The 13,750-nt window shown below is 34.9% G+C and overlaps 1 protein-coding gene across 5 annotated transcripts in view; it reads right to left on the bottom strand.

Moving 5' to 3' along the window:
- Positions 1–5,492, bottom strand: part of LOC134853971 (protein unc-13 homolog B-like) — a 116,153-nt gene extending 110,661 nt beyond the window's left edge. For all 5 annotated transcript variants that reach the window (XR_010164386.1, XR_010164387.1, XM_063869993.1 and 2 more), the window contains exons 1-3: positions 5,100–5,492; positions 2,193–2,222; positions 1,637–2,083 (exon numbers count right to left, since the gene is read on the bottom strand). Coding sequence is in view for 3 of the 5 variants with exons in the window: in XM_063869993.1 (XP_063726063.1) it covers positions 1,637–2,083; positions 2,193–2,222; positions 5,100–5,121 (499 nt within the window). In the remaining 2 variants the exon portion in view is untranslated. The remainder of the gene's footprint in view (positions 1–1,636; positions 2,084–2,192; positions 2,223–5,099) is intronic.
- Positions 5,493–13,750: the final 8,258 nt, after the last annotated feature.

The following is a 13,750-nucleotide window of genomic DNA, read 5'->3' as shown; positions in this document are numbered from 1 at the left end:
AAAGTGCTTATATGCCTTAAGTGCATATATGCATTAATCTGTAGTTATTAGAGCGTTTTAAGACGTTATCCTGAAAAAACATGAACATTCACAATACCTATACACGAGTCTTCACAACGTTCATATCTCTAAAACATCACTAAAACTGGTCAATTCATTTGGTTCAAAATTAAGGAGGAAAATCCTCAATTTAATTTATTCGTACATCATTTTATCCTGTTTTCCTCTTTAACTTTGAACCAACTGAATTGACCCATTTTAGTTGAGTTATTTTGGTTTGGAATTTAGCAAACTGAATTGCATCTTAAAAATGCTTAAAAATCATAAATCCAATGTGCTTAAAAATCATACATCCAAAAATTTTTGTCCTCCGAGTTTGAGAGAAGCGAATTTTAAAAGTTTGTCCTTTCAAATTCATTCAATTCGGCTTATTCAAATCAGCACTTCAAAATCTTGCTCACTACAAAATGAAGTGAAAATTCAAAAAACCGCAAAAATATATCAACAAAAAACCAATCCAATGATCAAAATTCGTGAAACTTTTGCTGCCTATGTCAAAACGAATGGCTTTAATTAGTCAAACATTTATGAAATGAGAGGGGATTCATTAAAAAACGTACCTTATGTCTTGAGGTAACACAAAGACTTGATTGCCGGTAGCTTTGATCCACAAACATCTATTTTATTGCCCCATAACTTTTATGAAAGAATTGGCAAAAGAATTGGCGGTTTATTTTGAGATACTTGGGTGGGAAAAAAAACTTTTCAGTTCCTGAGTTCCGTTTAATTTGCTCGTTATTCACTAGTTTTATCGGATCCTTTTAGATTGTTTCGGGGTGATATATTACAATAGATGGCAGGTTCAAGCGAAATAGCTGGATCGCATTTTGTTATACTTCGAACAGAATTTATAATTTGCTTCAAAAGCCAAAATTTTTGGCAAAAGAGAAAAAATTTGAGTTTTTGACTAACACTTTTATCTGGTAGAGTACTGTATTCACAAAAACTATCTTAGCAGCATGTACATTAATACATGCACTAAACTTAAAATTACCACCTATTGTAACATATCACCTGTTTTGGATCCCTCAATTAAATTCAACGAAATACAATTACGATTTCACTTCGTTTTTTAACATTTAAAAAACAAATTAAACTATCTTCTCACTACAGCTGCTTTTAAAACAGGAAAAACAAAAAAATATATAAATCATATCACACATCAGGCGCGGATCTAGGAATTTTTAGAGGGAGGGGGGCGGATTTTCAAAAAATGAAAATTTTGTCTAACTATTTTTTTAATGTCGATCAAATTGATTTTCTGAGCTCTCCCAAAGGCCAAAAAAAGCGTTCTTAGGCACTTTTTGGAAAATTTCGACCAAAAAATTGCGTTTTTTTTGGCGCGCGCTCCTCAAAATCAGTATAGATTGGCGCCAACGGCGCCTTAAGAAAAATTAAAAGGTCAGTCAGGTCCGCAGGGGGTAAAGTATTTGATGAAATTAACCCGATTCCAGGAAACCGGTTTTTGATTTATAAAAAAGCAAAGAGAAAACCGGCAAATATATTTTCATCTAGCGGTCGAAACTTACGAAACAGCCCTTGAACTCAAGTTAAATTTGGTTAGCAACTGACTCACCGTCTAAATTGCTTTCGAATCTTATATCCAAGAATATTTTGTGTCCAGTCGTCAGTTTTGTGCCTTTCACGTCAGTCCCATTGGCGCCTAGCGACAACTCGGCGTCCACGTTGAACCAAGTAGGGGCATGTGGGAGGATCGAATCCGGGTGGGACCCGTTGTTTTTCGCAACTATTCCGCTTTCATTCTGCGTCATGTATCCGGGAATCTTCTGCAGTGGGATCCAGACATAGCCAATGATAGTATCCCAGATTACTCCTTTGTTCCAGAGCTCAACTAAGAGTCCGTTTGGAGAATCAGAAGAGGATTGGTTTTGGGAACTATTAGAGGGGGGCAGATCGATTTCAAACATGAAATCTTGCTCCCAACAAGGAGTCGAACCCTTCACACATACTGTAGTGCTTTTCACGCTGAGAAGCTTCAAGGTAACGTAAGTGTTGAACCGTTCTACAATAAAAACACAAAAAATTATAAATAGAAAATCATAACTATACAAATTAAAATAACAAAAATTAGTTCCGTATAATTTAAAACGAAAATCAAATGTAATCATTACCTGGAGCTCCAACGAGTTGCCCTCTTTTCACTGAAACAAAAGTTATTCAGTTAAGCAAACAAATTTGTCTATATTTGGGCACAAATATAATTTCAACCTTCCCTTCGCTGTAAAAAAAATAGATATTCGTTTAATACATCACGCTGAAGCAATATAATGATAGTTTAGCCCAATCAATTCCCGGTTGCATGCTTTAAAAAGGAACCTTTTCAAGTTGTAGTCTCGTTACAAATGATTAATTGCAAAAAAGGCTTAACTTTTATGCTAGGGTTTATCATTGAATAAAAAAAACTATCAAAATAAAATCAAAGATAAAAGCAGGGCGGAGTTTTGCACCACTTACAGTAAATGCCGTTTCTAAGATTTGCAGAGGATCTATGCAAGCACGGATCTAGGATTTTTTTAGGGGGAGGTTTAGAGATTTTAAAAAAAGTAACAATCGAAAAATTCATCAAAAATGAAGCAAAATCGTACAAAATTGAATCTGCGAATTTTTGACAAATCTGTCTATGACCCCCTGAACGTTTGTTTTCCCTTTTTTAGTGGTTATCCACCAAAGCGAAATTCGATGAGCGACCTTCCTTCATAGTATATCGAAAGAAGTACAGTTAAGTGGCGTTGTAGTGATGGTGTCTAGCAATCACATCGGTAGTGATGGTGTCTAGCAATCATATGATTGCGGGTTCAATTCGCACGTGCGCTCCAACTTACAAGTTGAGCTCTTGTAAAAAAGCCATAACTTAGTAATCCTTAAAATTATTAACCTTCGGTTTAGCCCTTATTCTAAAATAAATTTGTGTTAGCGATTTATTGCCAACAGACAATTGCAAGTGTCAATGAACACAAGGTAAGAAGAAAAAACAGACTAATTTCAAAGAAAAAAGATGTCTTTAAAGCTCTTTGAATTTGTAGAACAATTTATGATTGACACTTTTTAGTGAAATAAACCCGTAAGTTAAAAAAATGGATCAATACAAAATTTTCAGTTCGCTGGGAAATCTGAAAATTAATAATTTCGAAACTATAAGTTGATCACGTTTTTCGTAACATTTACACTTTTCCTGTTCGATAATGATGTTTGTCTTCGTTTTACAAAAGGAAATGACCAGAACTGAAAAGGAAATCAAAAATCAAACCGGGCCTTAAAGCTCTTTGAATTTATAGAACAATTTATGATTGACATTTTAGTGAGTCCCATAAATTTATTTTAAAAATGGATCAATACAAAATTCTACCTTCGCTGGGAAATCTGAAAATTAAATTCCAATTTTGAAACTATAAGTTGATCACAATTTTCGTGACATTTACCCTTTTCCTGTTCGATAATGGAGTTTGTCTTCGTTTTGAAAAAGGAAATGAACAGAGCTGAAAAAGAAATCAAAACTCAAACCGGGAAAAATTAATTTTGAGCCTGTACAAATTTTAATTTTGAGCCTGTACTTTTCCTAAAAAAAACAGGAAAAATTGATCGCGACCAACATAAGAATATGAGCTACGTCCATCGACTCTTAATAATAAACAAATTAATCATGTATGTAAACTGATCATAAATTTCCCTTTGCCTCCTCTTTTTTTTTGAAATTCTAAAACATGAACAGTGTATCAAAGTTAGGCGGTTCCCTGCTTAAAAAGCGGTAATTAAATTTCTGTGAATAACGCAGCATCAAAAAAGGGCTGCGAGCCTGTCTGATTAAAGGCGGTTTTGTATTATTTGATAGTCTTGAGGTAGATCTCGATCTAAAGCGCCAATCAAAATCTCGCCGGAGGCCTGTCTAAGGTCAGTCCGGTTTATCATTTCGTCTCATAAAAACTGAGTTATTTTTTCTAGAATTATCGTGACTCAACGGTGCTTTACAAGGTGTCTTAACCAAGTTAGGCTAGTCGGTAGCAGACCTGAAGCTAGAAGTCAAACCAGAACCATTCATCTATCACAATTGAAACCGAAGACCCAACTAGCCACTATCTTAAGAGCATAGCTCACATAATACGAAATCAAAACCACACGAAACTTTTTTAACACAGGTCAAGCTGCGCTTCGCATACAGGAGACACAATGTCAACTTGAAAAAATTAAGAATTGACAGATGGTTTCAAGCAAAAAAGACTTTGAATTACCACAGAAATTACCATCACTTGAGATATCACAAAAATAGCATTGCAAGCTAGCCGACAGGAAAGGAAAGGAAGCAGCTAAATCCAAAGAAAACGGAAAAATTTTCGAAGAAACGACAACTAAAAGAGCCTCAAAAAGTTGTCCTGAATGTATTATATTTACGCAAAACACGTCCAGAAACATATTCATCGGCGTTCACTCGAACGATCCAAAATTAGGTTAGTAAGACGATAAAATATAAGCCATATATAGGAAGCAAGGTAAGTATAATTACAAATTTCAGGAGTAAATGAAAACATTAAAAACAACTACACAAAAAAAGTTGCATACAGCAAAAAAAAATTCAGTTTTAAAAAAGTCAATAGTCAAGAGACAAAAAAGATAGAAAAATAATTTCGATCTATCAAACAGTTCAAATCACGGCAGCTCAACTCATTAAATCAGCATTCCGACAAAATAGCCTTCTGAACTCTTTAGCTGAATGGTCGGAACAATGGCTCGTTTCAGGACAGCTGGTTTCGTTCAGCTATTGTATCACAAAAAATATGTCTAACACCCGATTTGCTAACACTTGCAAATCAAACTAGGAAAAAAAGCGGTAAGTGATTTTGAAAAAAATAGTTCAACTTTACTTTCATGAAATCAAGGTTTGCTGTTTAGAAACCTTACGAAATTCGTTTAATTTGATTGCACGAACAAATATTTATACATCATCCAAATCTGAGTTTGTATTTTTTCCTCTTCGCGAAGCAATTTGATGTTTATTTTCTAAACAAAAATTTAAAGCTACGCACCTGAAACTGAGAGAAAGGCCATTAGAAGAAGACGCGAAGCAAAGTTGAAGATGGTTTTTTTCGAAAGTGTGATCAAATTATAAAATGCGATCCCTCAAACTGCATCAACGCAACACGATTAAATCACAGAGATATAGAATTCATTGGGGTGACCTTTTGCGTCAATTTCTATGCATCGGGCTGACAGAGGGCTAGGCTAAACTTCGAATTTAGTTCTCTTCTTTCGATTTTTCATTTGCATTTCAGTTTAATATGAGAAATTTGGTGTCCAGTCCAGAGAAACAGTCGGAAATAAAATGTAATTATATGACGTAGACATATAAAATAATTCCTGCAACTATGTTAAATATTACAGCCATGGAAGCATTTTTTCCCCTGTGCTGCTCATGATCTAATCTAAAATAACATTAAAAATTAATCTCCTGGAAGAACACTCAAAACTTTGATCTGATATAAAATTGCGGTTGGCCATTGAGATAAGACAATTCATAGGAATCGCTTCAAAGTAAAAAAAAATCCGGAGAGTTTGACCACCACCCGCCAATTCCAAATGTCTCATGGTGGACATGTATGTCATTATGAGATCGGTCATACATGTTGAGACGAGTTCCAAAAATACAAATCGGTCACAAGAATAACACAAAGAGTATATGTATGATACTGTCATAGAACTTTAGTTGTTCTGTTTTTTTTTTGAAGTCTTAGCTTGTTGATGCGACTTTCTCTGCTTAGTATTTATGATCTTGGACTAAAGGATACTCACTAGAAATGGCCTTCCAACAAATCGGAGTGCAAGAACAATGAATAATTATTTTTTCGTACTTGTCTCCGTTCTGATTAGTATTTGTCTACTTTATGACATGTCTACTTTATGAATTGTCTAATTTTTAATAGGTTGCCCTCCAAATCATAATTACCAGGCAATGGCAATGATAAATTGGAGGGAGCCCATTTCCAGGGCGCGTATCCTTTAGTCGAAGATCATAACTACTGAGCAGGGAAAACTGCATTAACTATCCAAGTCTTAAAAAACAAAGTACAAGTAAGGTTCTATGACAGAACAAGACAAAAAGCTCAGTCAACTCCGCAGACTGAAATGAAACGACCCCGGTAGTTATTTCTGGGTAGTATTAGCTACACTTATTGTGTACCATAAAAGTGGATTGAACCAAAATGGGGGAAGACAACTTAATACTTCAGACAAGGATAGCAAAGCAACCAAACAATTCTATGCTAGCAGCATCAGGCAAACACACCAATGCATCCTTCAATTAATGGTAGAAAACGAATAGAAAAAAACACAATGATGGATACTGAGTAAATTGTTCACGCGGAGAAAGAGATGGAAAGAGAAAAAAGAAAGTTGAGATTGTTTGTATGGATCGCTACAGAGTCATAGAGTGCATTTTGGAAGTTATTGATTAGTGTCTAAATATTACTAGCAGAGACGGCACCCGCCAACAAGAAAATAAACAAACTCTACTGCAAACAAAAAACATGTTACAGTTGATAACAAGTTGAGATTTAAAAAATCAAGTGCTTTGATAAAGAGTCGTTCAGAACGACGAAAACGTGAAAAACTAAAAAAAATCTGAAAAGGTTATTTTATTCACACGCTGTCGTTCTGTCGTCAGATATTGTTTTTGCAATTTTCAAAGAGAATTTCACAGATAAAGATTGAATTTCGAGATATAAGATGAGTGCTTTTTGTTTCTCAATTGTGATAGTTGCTTAGAGATATCAAAGAGCCCGTAATGAAGGGTATAAGCTCGCGAATTTGATGCATTTACAATCTCAACCCAGAGTAAAAATATGTAAATTGACATATAAAGCTGCTATATAATAAACACACTGAGAATTTTAATTCAGCTATTCAAGGATTGTGCTAACACAACAGTACTTCAGAACTTATTTCAACGAAATCAAAATATCAATAGAGTAATCAGTGCGAATAAAGAGCAAAAAAAAACAACAACTTAAGCATCCAATTTGCTTGATTGTAAAAAAAAATAAATACTTATTACTGCAAATTTTAAAAAAAGCGCTCAAATTTGGCTTATTTTGAATTTAATAATAAACTATAACGACCACTGATAATAGATAATAGGAACCCAAGCAAGTCAACAAAATAAAAAAAAGAAAAACAAGATTTCAAGGGATGTGGTTTTCCAGCATTTTAGGGAACGTTACTGGTTATAACTGGTAATAGATGTAGTCGAATAATGGGGAAAACAAGCCACATTTACAAGGTAAACTGCAAGCAATACCATTTCTTATAGTACGTCTTTTGTAAGAAATGCAACAACAACACACGAAATATCACATCTCAACCTTGCCCACCAAATGGTAAAAAGGGGCTTTCATTTTATTCAAGACAGCGGGTTTAATTTAAGACGGAAAAATACAATGCCAATTGCATTCAAAAATATGTCTATTGTTATTGTTGTGTATTTGATGTATCAAACTACTGAACTACAGGCTAAAAACGAGGTAGAACTGCTAAATAAACATCACGCCCCCACGATATGGACTTTTTATTTATACCGTCTTGAAAAACACTATTTCGGCGCGTCTTTAAAAAATGATTTTATTCAAAAAATAGCACTTAGGAGCTCGTATATTTTTTGCAATTCATTCCATCCACTTTAGCTGCTCTATTCAACGCAGTGTTCGAGTGTTTTGAGATGAAGAGATAGGCAGGTAGCGAACCCAATGGTTCAAAGGGAAAAGAAATGCAACTAGAAAGCGCTGCATTCCATTCTATTCACAAAATGAGATATAGATGGATAAACTAACCATCCCCCCAATCACGCACACACACACACGTACACACAAAAAAAAACACGCATCAATTTGGCCGACTTATTCTTCAAAACAATTGATGTAAGGGTATACTGAACTAGCACAGGCCGCTATAGCACCAGGCATAAAAGGATGAAAGCCAATCAAGAGAGAGCTGAACTTTGAATTTCCTAGCAAATAGATTTCTTAGCTACAGAGCGAAGCTGTTCTTTACCCTTTATACTCTCTGGTCCAGAACAAATATACACGCTCACAATTGATTTGGGTTATCAATAGCGTTGTACCGGTATAGAAAAACGTACCCAACAAAAATTTTTCCTGAAATTGCGACAATAAAGGAAAAAATTATTGTCTTTTCCAAATTTATATAAAACTTTTAAGTTCAGTTGGTAGTTCTTCCACAGTTTTCTAAATATGTTTTTGGTTACCAACTAAACATACATTTGGGCCAAAAATTGATATTTTTACCAACAAACTTCAAGAGGCTAAACGTACTAAAAGAACCTTTGAGAAACAAAGATTGCCGGTTACTGTGCAAGTAGCACAGAAAGTTGTGACCAGAATAATAAAAAACTATAAAACAAATCTTTTATTTTTTCTCAAAATGTGTCGTTTTCGTACGTGGTACGATGATTGAATAGTACTTAGGCATATTCATTAGTTATAGTAATAGTAATATAGGCATACTCGAGAACATTTTTATTCAAAAAATGAACAGCAAAAGGTCAGAAAAAATTGCAGAATTTTTTATGAACTTTTTTTAAAATTTTTCAACAAGAAAACCAATTGTACTGGAGTGCAACTTACTTTTCACGGCTCATACAAGTTACCACCCCATAATAATGCTGCTTGCTGCTTTATTTGCTCGAAATTAGAATCTCTTTATGATATCACTTGAACAATTCCAATAAAAAAAACAAGGATAGCCGCTTATTGTGCGGTTACTTACCTTAAAAAAAAATACAAAAATGTTTTCTCAAATTGGTGTCGTTTTTTTTTCTTCTGCATGTTGTGATAAAAAAATCTGAACGAAAAAAAGAAAAAAAAAACTTACGCATATTTGAGAGTCATAGTAAAGTAAGTCAATTAGAAAACAGTTTTTGAAGAAAAGTGACAAGAATAACGAAAAAAATTATAAAATTCTGAAAAAAAATTTTTGTGGCAATTTTTTGAGTTTTCAAGTTTTTAATTCCCAAAATTGCGCTAAAAAACTCCAAAACTACCTTTACCTGAGTAAAACTAAATTTTCACGGCTTAAATTAAGCTCAATTAAGCTATTGTAATTATTAACTATCTTACTAATTAGCTCAAAATTAGACCAAAAATAAAAATTTCAAACCGGTTTTTCTCGTTTTTTAATGTCATTATAATTACGACTGAAAGGGCTTTAATATGATACTAGCGTGTAACGCACCTCCGGTACTCCGAACTTTTAACAACTCGACATATATTGAAACAAGACTGCTCGTATCAGGGCAAAGCCCTGAAAATTCCGATTGCCTTTTAACGTTTATGGAGCAGTAATAACATAAAACAATAAAATAAAATAAAATAAAATGAAATTTTTTTTCTTTTAAAATTTGAAAATTTTTCTAAAAAAATCATCCCCCCGCACGCCATAAAAAGTACAAAACCATAGATTTTGCTCCTTGTAACAAATCAATTATGGCAAATAAGCTTCTTTCAACCAATTTGGAACGATTTCTAGGACGGATTAAATCTCCGCTTACGCGTTAATAGCGCGAATTATATCGCGTGCTAATTGTCCCAAATTGGTCAAAATGGCAATATTTAAACCCTCATAACTTTACGAAAAACAATCACAGGTGAAAAATCTTTTCAAATTTAAGCTCAGGACAACAATCGCTTTCGAATGATATAAAAAAATTCCGTCAAAAATGGCTAGTTAAAAAGTCGAAATTTGTCTGAAGAAAAAAAACCCACCCCGAGCACAAATATTCCCTTACTTTCGTATCGAGAGTCGGAACAATGAGATCTGCATTCTTTGAGTGTACTCTGACAGCACCCAATTACAGGGTTCGTAATTACAAATTTTGCAAAGTTTATTATTCAATTTTTAATGTAAATTTTGAAGAACCATAAAACTTTGTGAAGTTTTTTTTTAAGTTGTTTAAAAAAACTGAAAATGAACTAAGAAAAGTCACATCTGGGGAAACTAAAAGCAATTGAGCAATCGCATTTGGACGCAAGATTTGCAACTCCTGAGTGGACTCTGACACTACACGACTACAACGTTGGAAAATGCAAATTTCGAGAAACTTCAACCTTAATTTTCTAAAAAAAGTTTTTTTTGAAAACCAGAAAAAACTTCACATCTCGAAAACTACCAAAATTTCAGCAGTCTTACTTGAAGGCAATATTCGCAATCTTTGACAGTACTCTGACAGCCCACAAATACAGGGTTGAGAATATCAGTTTTGTGAATTACTTTGTAATTTAAGTTTTCCGAAAAATCACTAAAACCATCGTATATCTTAAACCAACAAAAAATTGGGCAATCTTAATTGGAGGCCAAATTCGCAAACCCTGATATTACTCTGACAGCCCCCAACAGCTTAGGAATTTCGAAGAAAAAACTAAACTTAATTTTCATGAAATTTTTGTTGAAAAAAATCACAAAAAACGTCATATCTGGAAAACTACAAATTTTTGAGCAGTCATATTTGGAGGCAAAATTGCAACTCCTGAGAGTACCCTGACAAAGCCTCACAACAGAGATGGTAATTTCAAATTTTGGGAAATTTTTTATATATAAGTTCTGAAAAATTTTGAAAAAAATCCTAAGAAACATCATATCTCGAAAACTACAAGGATTAGAGCAGCCATATTCAGAGGCATGAGTCGCAATCCCTGAGAGTTCCTTTACAATTTCCAACAACAAGATTGAGATCTTCAAAGAATTTTTTAAAATCTAAGTTTTGAATTTTTTTTTTTAAATCCGAAAAAACGTCATATCTCAAAAACTACAAGGATTTGAGCAGCCACATTCAGAGGCAAGATTCGCAACCAGTTAGAGAACCCTCACAATATCCAACAAAAGCATTGAGAGCTTCAAAATTTTGGAATTTTTTTAAATCTAAATTTTTTTGAAAATTTTTGAAAAAATCAAAAAAACGTCATATCTCAAAAACAACAAGGATTTGAGAACTGAAATTTGGAGGGCAAGATTCGCAACTCCTGAGAGTACCCTGACAGCACCCAACTACAGGGTGACAATTTTAAAAAACTAAGAACATTTTTTAAAGTAAAATTCGTGCAAAAATTCTTTTGTTAAACATGCAAAAATAATACGTTGAAAAAGCATAAGCATCGCGAGATAGAGAGCCCGCATTTAAATATAGAGATAGATAGATAATAGATAGATGAAAAATCAGGTATACAGACAGACAGACTTAATTTGACCTCGAAAAAAAATTGCTGAAAAATTAATGAGCTAGCAAAAAGTTCATCGAAAAATTTTCTTAAGCATTGCAATTTATGATATAGCTTAAACGTTGAAAAATTCTTTCGTTAAACATGCAAAATTATGATGCTTAAACATGAGAGATAGCTGTCACACGCATTTAAATATAGTATAGTAGATATAGATAGACAGATGTCACTCAACATAAACTTGTCCGATGATTTTGGTAGCTGATTTTGAGTGGAAAAAAAAACTAAAACACACCCGACTCCTAAGTTCCTCCCTGTTTTCAATGGTCGGAGCAAAAACAAAAAAAAACATAACCAAGACCTACATAAGAGTACTCACTACGTTCATTACTTTTATTTATTCTGGACAGTTTGGATACCAGATACGCAAAACACGCAAAAGTCAAAACAACTATAAATTGAGAGCTCATGAAAGAGGACCAGAAGCTTCTTCGTTGCGGTGTATTAAAGAAACTCTTAAAAGTAGGGACCTGAAATCTTTTCATGCACGGTTTTAAAAAGTTTAACTACACTCGTTCACACTGTCTCTCGTATTTTGTAAAACAAGCGAAATAATCCCCATATTCAAAGAAGGGAACAAACAAATGGTAGATAATTACAGGCCGATCAGCCTCCTCGTAGCAGTATCCGAAGTCCTCGAGAAACTTTCGACAGAATGTACCCAATCTTATCCACCGCATTCGACAGAATGTACCCAATCTTATCGACAGAATGTACCCAATCGACAGAATGTACCCAATCTTATCCACCGCATTGTCCCAATCTCAACACGGTTTTCGGCAAAGACGCTCATCTATAACAAACCTAATCGAATACCTGCACGAAATGTTTGTGAACTTTGACAATAGCAGAAATTTGTGACATTCGACCAGAATGTGAAAAATGCAATCTCTGCAGAATTCGGAATTTTAGCAGTAAGCCTTCCGGATTGGTGGTTTTTAAGAACTAAGGGCGTTATTGGAACGTTTAGCCAAACGGTGAAGGCTGGAATATTCTAGTGTTTTAAAATTTCAAAAATTCGAATGATGACGTCACATTTCTGAGAAATGCTGAAACGGCCATTTTTAACAAAAAACGAGTGAAAAAACAGAACAACAACGTTGGTTGCGCTGACGAGAACAACTTGATCGAAATTGAAGAAGTCGAAATTGAAGAAAAACAGCAGCAGAGTGCAGAGAACGTTCCGAGTTGCAACTATTGTGCTGCTACAATAGTTGCAAGGCCGTTGCGAACAACGGTGAAGGGTAAGAAATCAGCCCTCCGTGTTATCGTGAATTCGAACTTGAGGAGCTTGATTCACTGGATTCAAGAATCCGGAAGGGTCTCGGGACGGAAAACTTTTATTGACTCATATGAACTTTTAGCATCCTGTCATGTCCTGACTTGAATTTAATTGATATTTGGATTAGTTTTGACAAGGATGAGGTGCTAAGAGTTGGGGGGGAAAGGGTTGATCCATCTTCGATGGAGATGATGATTTTTATCTACTGAACAAAAACAATAGTAATATAATAAATAGTAGCCCTGTTTTTAGGAGTGACCTCGTGGTCTGGGGATACTGAGACCCAGCCATGAGCTCACTATTTTTGCATGTAATTCAGTTAATTTGAGCGTTCTGGTCGAAGCCGGAGAACAGTAACGTTTTTGTCGACCCGATGTAAGAAAGACCACCGAAAAGTACTGGCTTGGTAGAGACGGTGAAAAACATGCAAAGCTCTGTTTAGACGCTAGCCAGTCGTCTTAAGACTTAGTTTTGTTATCCGTCGATATGTATCTTCCGGGCGAATGTTACATGTATGTTTTTATGGCGCTCCTGGGTGTTATTCTTTCATAACATCATGACCGGCGGAACCATTAACGAGCACTCCGCGCCGAGCGGATGCTCACATTAACGCCCTTAATAGGCCTAAACTGCCGGGGCGGAAGGGTAGTTCGGAACGCGGAAGCCTTCCGGATTACCGTGAATAGTTTTTTAACCTAGTTAAGACCGAAAATTCACGAACCAGGAAGGGTGGGGGGAATCATGAACCCCTCATCCCCTGAGTGGTTTGTGACCAAAAACACTTAAAGATATAAGCAAAACCAAACAAAAAGTAGTATAGTACCCAAGAAAAACAAAAAACATAAAAAAATAAACGAAAAAACCAAAAACAGCAAAAAAGTAAAAAATCAGTAGAAATCATCCCCCCAGACAAGATGTGATTCAACCCCCCCGTTTGTTGTTGATAGATATATTGTTGTTACAGGCATTTATATCAGTCAGGATCGTTACGATCAATTTTGTGGCCCGTTTGTGAGGCTTGTACTGTAGGGTTATTTGGGCATTTAAGCGCGTTAATGACAAATTGCGCTCAATCCGGAAGGGTCAGCTGATTTGCGCTCAATTCGGAAGGGTC

This window comes from Symsagittifera roscoffensis, chromosome 9, assembly GCF_963678635.1.
Source record: "Symsagittifera roscoffensis chromosome 9, txSymRosc1.1, whole genome shotgun sequence".
NCBI lineage: Eukaryota > Metazoa > Xenacoelomorpha > Acoela > Convolutidae > Symsagittifera > Symsagittifera roscoffensis.
Note: the sequence above shows the minus strand (reverse complement) of the source record. Positions and strands in the feature narration are given on the sequence as shown.